The 10,347-nt window shown below is 45.3% G+C and overlaps 1 protein-coding gene across 1 annotated transcript in view; it reads right to left on the bottom strand.

Annotated features, from left to right (window-relative positions):
- Positions 1-329: 329 nt before the first annotated feature.
- The window catches only part of LOC311123274 (transmembrane protein 54-like), a 16,944-nt gene continuing 6,926 nt past the window's right edge, over positions 330-10,347 (bottom strand). The window contains exons 5-6 of the mRNA XM_084197532.1: positions 2,547-2,693; positions 330-2,379 (exon numbers count right to left, since the gene is read on the bottom strand). Coding sequence (XP_084053658.1) covers positions 1,900-2,379; positions 2,547-2,693 — 627 coding nt within the window. The 3' untranslated portion in view covers positions 330-1,899. The remainder of the gene's footprint in view (positions 2,380-2,546; positions 2,694-10,347) is intronic.

Here is a 10,347-nt window from a genome sequence, read left to right on the forward strand (position 1 = left end):
ATATAGATGGGGTATAGAGCCGTACCCAGTCAAAACTGTTCGCTGCTCTGGCACCCCAATGGTGGAACAAGCTCCCTCACGACGCCAGGACAGCGGAGTCACTCACCACCTTCCGGAGACATTTGAAACCCCACCTCTTTAAGGAATACCTGGGATAGGCTAAAGTATTCCTTCTAACCCCCCCCCCCCCCCAAATTGTAAAGTGGTTATCCCACTGGCTATAGGGTGAACGCACCAATTTGTGAGTCGCTCTGGCTAAGAGCGTCTGCTAAATGACGTTAATGTGCCCTTGAGCAAGGCACTTAACCCTAATTGCTCCTGTAAGTCGCTCTGGTTAAGAGCGTCTGCTAAATGACTAAAATGTAAATGTAAAATGATTATATAGATGGGGTATGGAGCATTATCTGGGATAGGGAATATAGAGATGGGGTATGGAGCATTATCTGGGTTTGAGATTATGTAGATGGGGTATGTAGCCGTATCTGGGTTAGGGATTATATAGATGGGGTATAGAGCCGTAACTGGATTAGGGATTATATAGATGGGATATGGAGCCGTATCTGGGTTAGGGATTATATAGATGGTGTATGGAGCCGTATCTGGGTTAGGGATTATATAGATGGGATATGGAGCCGTAACTGGGTTAGGGATTATATAGATGGGGTATGGAGCCGTATCTGGGTTAGGGATTATATAGATGGGGTATGGAGCCGTATCTGGGTTAGGGATTATATAGATGGGGTATAGAGCCGTAACTGGATTAGGGATTATATAGATGGGATATGGAGCCGTATCTGGGTTAGGGATTATATAGATGGTGTATGGAGCCGTATCTGGGTTAGGGATTATATAGTGAGTGCATAAATTTTTTATACTGGCCCCCCGTGGGAAACAAACCCACAACCCTGACGTTGCAAGCGCCATGCTCTACCAACTGAGCTACAGGGGATTATATAGATGGGGTATGGAGCCGTATCTGGGTTATGGATTATATAAATGGGGTATGGAGCTGTATCTGGGTTAGGGATTATATACATTTTACATTTTAGTCATTTAGCAGACACTCTTATCCAGAGCGATTTACAGTTAGTGAGTGCATACATTTTTCATACTGGCCCCCCGTGGGAAACAAACCCACAACCCTGACGTTGCAAGCGCCATGCTCTACCAACTGAGCTACAGGGGATTATATAGATGGGGTATGGAGCCGTATCTGGGTTAGGGATTACATAGATGTGGTATGGAGCCGTATCTGGGTCAGGGATTATATAGATGGGGTATGGAGCCGTATCTGGGTCAGGGATTATATAGATGGGGTATGGAGCCATATCTGGGTTAGGGATTATATAGATGGGGTATGGAGCCGTATCTGGGTCAGGGATTATATAGATGGGGTATGGAGCCATATCTGGGTTAGGGATTATATAGATGGGGTATGGAGCCGTATCTGGGTCAGGGATTATATAGATGGGGTATGGAGCCGTATCTGGGTCAGGGATTATATAGATGGGGTATGGAGCCGTATCTGGGTTAGGGATTACATAGATGGGGTATGGAGCCGTATCTGGGTTAGGGATTATATAGATGGGATATGGAGCCGTAACTGGGTTAGGGATTATATAGATGGGGTATGGAGCCGTATCTGGGTCAGGGATTATATAGATGGGGTATGGAGCCGTATCTGGGTCAGGGATTATATAGATGGGGTATGGAGCCGTATCTGGGTTGGGAATTACATAGTTTGGGTATGGAGCCGTATCTGGGTCAGGGATTATATAGATGGGGTATGGAGCCGTATCTGGGTCAGGGATTATATAGATGGGGTATGGAGCCGTATCTGGGTTAGGGATTATATGGATGGGGTATGGAGCAGTATCTGGGTGTCCATCGTTATCATCATTAGATCCAGAAGCTGATCTCTGATCTCAGATCTCTGATCTCAGATCTCTGCTGGGAGCCTTGTTCCAGCAGCTCATGTTCCTCTGGGGCTATCAGATGCCCCCTGTCAGACCGCCCATCTGACCTTCCTCTCTGGTTCTGATGCTGAGGACGAAGAGGCTGCTGCTGGGACTTGAGATGAGACGGGTCCGAGTGATGAAGATGAGGAGGAGGAAGAGGAGGAAGAGGCTGCTGCTGGGATTTGAGATGAGACGGGTCCGAGTGATGAAGATGAGGAGGAGGAAGAGGAGGAAGAGGCTGCCGCTGGGACTTGAGATGAGACGGGTCTGAGTGATGAAGATGTGGAGGAGGAAGAGGGGTAAGAGGCTGCCGCTGGGACTTGAGATGAGACGGGTCCGAGTGAAGAACGTGCAGATGAAGGAGATGACGGGGTAAGGAGTGTGGGAGAGAGGGCGGCTCTGCGGGTGCTACTGAGTGTATCTAAAACACACAAAAAGACGCAGACAGTTTAAAAAACAAAGCACCCTGGGTAGGAGACTGAAATAAATATATGCATAGATTTTTATGAGCGATTTGAGCAGTAATTTGTGTTTTGGGGCATAGTTCTCAAAGAGCCAGGATGGTGTCTGAGAAGTGCCAAACCTCACCGTTCTACCATGGTCCCTGGGCCTGATCTTGTGAGGGAAGCAGGGTAGACCCAGGAAAGACATACACGCAGAGAAACACCGCGCTGAGAAAACCAGCTGGACTATACAGGTCACGATCAGAGGAACCCACAGGATCAGGGTCGTGCTCTGGAGTGAGGAGAGAGACGGGTCAGTGTGTCTGTGTCTCTCTGTGTGTGTGTGTGTGTGTGTGTGTGTGTGTGTGTGTGTCTACAGCAAACACCAGATTGACTTTAAAAGTCATGTACAGAGCCAATCACAAATTTAAAATAGTAATATGTATGGGAGGAAAGTGGGCACGGAATGTGTGTGCTACAGAGAGAGAGTTATAAATGCCATTTCCCCTGACATCATGGGGCGGTTTCCCAGACACAGATTAACATCATGGGGCCGTTTCCCAGACACAGATTAACATCATGGGGCCGTTTCCCAGACACAGATTAACATCATGGGGCCGTTTCCCAGACCCAGATTAACATCATGGGGCCGTTTCCCAGACCCAGATTAACATCATGGGGCCGTTTCCCAGACCCAGATTAACATCATGGGGCCGTTTCCCAGACCCAGATTAACATCATGGGGCCGTTTCCCAGACACAGATTAACATCATGGGGCCGTTTCCCAGACGCAGATTAACATCATGGGGCCGTATCCCAGACACAGATTAACATCATGGGGCAGTTTCCCAGACGCAGATTAACATCATGGGGCGGTTTCCCAGACCCAGATTAACATCATGGGGCGGTTTCCCAGACACAGATTAACATCATGGGGCCGTTTCCCAGACACAGATTAACATCATGGGGCAGTTTCCCAGACACAGATTAACATCATGGGGCCGTTTCCCAGACACAGATTAACATCATGGGGCCGTTTCCCAGACACAGATTAACATCATGGGGCCGTTTCCCAGACACAGATTAACATCATGGGGCCGTTTCCCAGACACAGATTAACATCATGGGGCGGTTTCCCAGACACAGATTAACATCATGGGGCCGTTTCCCAGACACAGATTAACATCATGGGGCCGTTTCCCAGACACAGATTAACATCATGGGGCCGTTTCCCAGACACAGATTAACATCATGGGGCCGTTTCCCAGACACAGATTAACATCATGGGGCCGTTTCCCAGACACAGATTAACATCATGGGGCCGTTTCCCAGACACAGATTAAGCGTACAGAATCTTAAACTAAATTATTTATACTCCAGGACTAGGCTTAATCTGTGTCCAGGATTCATCGGCTAGATTAGCTAGATAGATGGTAACCCCTGGTTACACAGCAGGTTTAAATCAGTCCATTTAAACATCAAGAACGATAACCAATACATACTGAATCTCTATAGGCTATAGGCCTAAAGGTCTGATTACATAGCAAACTAGCACAGTCCTATTCGTTTAAAGGTCTGATTACATAGCAAACTAGCACAGTCCTATTCGTTTAAAGGTCCCATTACATAGCAAACTAGCACAGTCCAACCAGTTTTCGGTAGATATTGTACCTGTTTTCTCATGTTTAAAAATGTCAAGAACAATATATCCATTATATACTGTAACCCTCCAGGACTGGTGTATCTCTGACTATCCATTATATACTGTAACCCTCCAGGACTGGTGTATCTCTGACTATCCATTATATACTGTAACCCTCCAGGACTGGTGTATCTCTGACTATCCATTATATACTGTAACCCTCCAGGACTGGTGTATCTCTGACTATAGATGTTGTTTGAAGCTGTAGTGACAAGCTGTCCTATAGTACAGTGAGATAGCTCTGTACCCCCCCAAACACACACACACGCACACGCACACACACACACACACACACACACAGAAACACATACACAGAAACACACACACAGAAACACACGCACAGAGCCCTGAGGGAGTCTCCAGGATCGCTTCAGCAGACCTGTCAGTGAGATCAGGTCGTGGTTTGGTGGCTCTCGGAGAGTGTGTGTGTGTGTGTCTTGGTCTCTGGGAGGTCAGACGTAGGAGAGACAGTGCCACTCCAGTCATCTATATAGTATTCACATCAGGCAGCAACATCTGACATGAGCACATACAGTACATGATAGAACCGTCTCAGTGTATCCCCGTTATGGATCAACATGCAGACAGACACACACACTTCTGGTAACTTCCCACTGCATCCATCTCACTAAGATACACTTCTGGTGACATCCTACTGCATCCATCACACTAAGACACACTTCTGGTGACATCCTACTGCATCCATCACACTAAGACACACTTCTGGTGACATCCTACTGCATCCATCACACTAAGACACACTTCTGGTGACATCCCACAGCATCCATCACACTAAGATACACTTCTGGTAACATCCTACTGCATCCATCTCACTAAGACACACTTCTGGTAACATCCTACTGCATCCATCTCACTAAGATACACTTCTGGTGACATTCTACTGCAGGGTTCTTCAATTCCGGTCCTGAAAGGGCCGAAACACCTCTATTTTTCATCCTCTCCTTCTAATCAGGGGCTAATTCAGACCTGGGACACCAGGTGAGTGCAATTAACTACCAGGTAGAAATAAAAAACAGAAGTGTTTTGGCCCTCCAGGACCGGAATTGAAAAACCCTGTTCTACTGCATCCATCTCACTAAGATACACTTCTGGTAACATCCTACTGCATCCATCTCACTAAGATACACTTCTGGTAACATCCTACTGCATCCATCTCACTAAGATACACTTCTGGTAACATCCTACTGCATCCATCTCACTAAGATACACTTCTGGTAACATCCTACTGCATCCATCTCACTAAGATACACTTCTGGTAACATCCTACTGCATCCATCTCACTAAGACACACTTCTGGTAACAAATCCTACTGCATCCATCTCACTAAGACACACTTCTGGTAACATCCTACTGCATCCATCTCACTAAGATACACTTCTGGTGACATTCTACTGCATCCATCTCACTAAGATACACTTCTGGTAACATCCTACTGCATCCATCTCACTAAGATACACTTCTGGTAACATCCTACTGCATCCATCTCACTAAGACACACTTCTGGTAACATCCTACTGCATCCATCTCACTAAGATACACTTCTGGTGACATTCTACTGCAGGGTTCTTCAATTCCGGTCCTGGAGGGCCGAAACACCTCTGTTTTTCATCCTCTCCTTCTAATCAGGGGCTAATTCAGACCTGGGACACCAGGTGAGTGCAATTAACTACCAGGTAGAAATAAAAAACAGAAGTGTTTTGGCCCTCCAGGACCGGAATTGAAAAACCCTGTTCTACTGCATCCATCTCACTAAGATACACTTCTGGTAACATCCTACTGCATCCATCTCACTAAGATACACTTCTGGTAACATCCTACTGCATCCATCTCACTAAGACACACTTCTGGTAACATCCTACTGCATCCATCTCACTAAGACACACTTCTGGTAACATCCTACTGCATCCATCTCACTAAGATACACTTCTGGTAACATCCTACTGCATCCATCTCACTAAGATACACTTCTGGTAACATCCTACTGCATCCATCTCACTAAGATACACTTCTGGTAACATCCTACTGCATCCATCTCACTAAGATACACTTCTGGTAACATCCTACTGCATCCATCACACTAAGATACACTTCTGGTAACATCCTACTGCATCCATCACACTAAGATACACTTCTGGTGACATCCTACTGCATCCATCTCACTAAGATACACTTCTGGTAACTTCCCACAGCATCCATCACACTAAGACACACTTCTGGTGACATCCTACTGCATCCATCACACTAAGATACACTTCTGGTGACATCCTACTGCATCCATCACACTAAGACACACTTCTGGTAACTTCCCACTGCATCCATCACACTAAGACACACTTCTGGTAAAATCCTACTGCATCCATCTCACTAAGACACACTTCTGGTAACATCCTACTGCATCCATCTCACTAAGATACACTTCTGGTAACATCCTACTGCATCCATCTCACTAAGACACACTTCTGGTAACATCCTACTGCATCCATCTCACTAAGATACACTTCTGGTAACATCCTACTGCATCCATCTCACTAAGATACACTTCTGGTGACATCCTACTGCATCCATCTCACTAAGATACACTTCTGGTAACATCCTACTGCATCCATCTCACTAAGACACACTTCTGGTGACATCCTACTGCATCCATCTCACTAAGATACACTTCTGGTGACATCCTACTGCATCCATCTCACTAAGATACACTTCTGGTAACATCCTACTGCATCCATCACACTAAGACACACTTCTGGTGACATTCTACTGCAGGGTTCTTCAATTCCGGTCCTGAAAGGGCTGAAACACCTCTGTTTTTCATCCCCTCCTTCTAATCAGGGGCTAATTCAGACCTGGGACACCAGGTGAGTGCAATTAACTACCAGGTAGAAATAAAAAACAGAAGTGTTTCGGCCCTCCAGGACCGGAATTGAAGAACCCTGTTCTACTGCATCCATCTCACTAAGATACACTTCTGGTGACATCCTACTGCATCCATCTCACTAAGATACACTTCTGGTAACATCCTACTGCATCCATCTCACTAAGATACACTTCTGGTGACATCCTACTGCATCCATCTCACTAAGATACACTTCTGGTGACATCCTACTGCATCCATCTCACTAAGATACACTTCTGGTAACATCCTACTGCATCCATCTCACTAAGACACACTTCTGGTAACATCCTACTGCATCCATCTCACTAAGATACACTTCTGGTAACATCCTACTGCATCCATCTCACTAAGATACACTTCTGGTAACATCCTACTGCATCCATCTCACTAAGATACACTTCTGGTAACATCCTACTGCATCCATCTCACTAAGATACACTTCTGGTAACATCCTACTGCATCCATCTCACTAAGATACACTTCTGGTAACATCCTACTGCATCCATCACACTAAGATACACTTCTGGTAACATCCTACTGCATCCATCACACTAAGATACACTTCTGGTGACATCCTACTGCATCCATCTCACTAAGATACACTTCTGGTAACTTCCCACAGCATCCATCACACTAAGACACACTTCTGGTGACATCCTACTGCATCCATCACACTAAGATACACTTCTGGTGACATCCTACTGCATCCATCACACTAAGACACACTTCTGGTAACTTCCCACTGCATCCATCACACTAAGACACACTTCTGGTAACATCCTACTGCATCCATCTCACTAAGACACACTTCTGGTAACATCCTACTGCATCCATCTCACTAAGACACACTTCTGGTAACATCCTACTGCATCCATCTCACTAAGATACACTTCTGGTAACATCCTACTGCATCCATCTCACTAAGATACACTTCTGGTAACATCCTACTGCATCCATCTCACTAAGATACACTTCTGGTAACATCCTACTGCATCCATCTCACTAAGATACACTTCTGGTAACATCCTACTGCATCCATCACACTAAGATACACTTCTGGTAACATCCTACTGCATCCATCACACTAAGATACACTTCTGGTGACATCCTACTGCATCCATCTCACTAAGATACACTTCTGGTAACTTCCCACAGCATCCATCACACTAAGACACACTTCTGGTGACATCCTACTGCATCCATCACACTAAGATACACTTCTGGTGACATCCTACTGCATCCATCACACTAAGACACACTTCTGGTAACTTCCCACTGCATCCATCACACTAAGACACACTTCTGGTAAAATCCTACTGCATCCATCTCACTAAGACACACTTCTGGTAACATCCTACTGCATCCATCTCACTAAGATACACTTCTGGTAACATCCTACTGCATCCATCTCACTAAGACACACTTCTGGTAACATCCTACTGCATCCATCTCACTAAGATACACTTCTGGTAACATCCTACTGCATCCATCTCACTAAGATACACTTCTGGTGACATCCTACTGCATCCATCTCACTAAGATACACTTCTGGTAACATCCTACTGCATCCATCTCACTAAGACACACTTCTGGTGACATCCTACTGCATCCATCTCACTAAGATACACTTCTGGTGACATCCTACTGCATCCATCTCACTAAGATACACTTCTGGTAACATCCTACTGCATCCATCACACTAAGACACACTTCTGGTGACATTCTACTGCAGGGTTCTTCAATTCCGGTCCTGAAAGGGCTGAAACACCTCTGTTTTTCATCCCCTCCTTCTAATCAGGGGCTAATTCAGACCTGGGACACCAGGTGAGTGCAATTAACTACCAGGTAGAAATAAAAAACAGAAGTGTTTCGGCCCTCCAGGACCGGAATTGAAGAACCCTGTTCTACTGCATCCATCTCACTAAGATACACTTCTGGTGACATCCTACTGCATCCATCTCACTAAGATACACTTCTGGTAACATCCTACTGCATCCATCTCACTAAGATACACTTCTGGTGACATCCTACTGCATCCATCTCACTAAGATACACTTCTGGTGACATCCTACTGCATCCATCTCACTAAGATACACTTCTGGTAACATCCTACTGCATCCATCTCACTAAGACACACTTCTGGTAACATCCTACTGCATCCATCTCACTAAGATACACTTCTGGTAACATCCTACTGCATCCATCTCACTAAGATACACTTCTGGTAACATCCTACTGCATCCATCTCACTAAGATACACTTCTGGTAACATCCTACTGCATCCATCTCACTAAGATACACTTCTGGTAACATCCTACTGCATCCATCTCACTAAGATACACTTCTGGTAACATCCTACTGCATCCATCACACTAAGATACACTTCTGGTAACATCCTACTGCATCCATCACACTAAGATACACTTCTGGTGACATCCTACTGCATCCATCTCACTAAGATACACTTCTGGTAACTTCCCACAGCATCCATCACACTAAGACACACTTCTGGTGACATCCTACTGCATCCATCACACTAAGATACACTTCTGGTGACATCCTACTGCATCCATCACACTAAGACACACTTCTGGTAACTTCCCACTGCATCCATCACACTAAGACACACTTCTGGTAACATCCTACTGCATCCATCTCACTAAGACACACTTCTGGTAACATCCTACTGCATCCATCTCACTAAGATACACTTCTGGTAACATCCTACTGCATCCATCTCACTAAGACACACTTCTGGTAACATCCTACTGCATCCATCTCACTAAGATACACTTCTGGTAACATCCTACTGCATCCATCTCACTAAGATACACTTCTGGTGACATCCTACTGCATCCATCTCACTAAGATACACTTCTGGTAACATCCTACTGCATCCATCTCACTAAGACACACTTCTGGTGACATCCTACTGCATCCATCTCACTAAGATACACTTCTGGTGACATCCTACTGCATCCATCTCACTAAGATACACTTCTGGTAACATCCTACTGCATCCATCTCACTAAGACACACTTCTGGTAACATCCTACTGCATCCATCTCACTAAGATACACTTCTGGTAACATCCTACTGCATCCATCTCACTAAGACACACTTCTGGTAACATCCTACTGCATCCATCTCACTAAGATACACTTCTGGTAACATCCTACTGCATCCATCTCACTAAGATACACTTCTGGTGACATCCTACTGCATCCATCTCACTAAGATACACTTCTGGTAACATCCTACTGCATCCATCTCACTAAGACACACTTCTGGTGACATCCTACTGCATCCATCTCACTAAGATACACT

The sequence above is a fragment of the Coregonus lavaretus genome (assembly GCF_964263955.1).
Source record: "Coregonus lavaretus genome assembly, contig: HAP1_SCAFFOLD_1551, whole genome shotgun sequence".
Lineage (NCBI taxonomy): Eukaryota > Metazoa > Chordata > Actinopteri > Salmoniformes > Salmonidae > Coregonus > Coregonus lavaretus.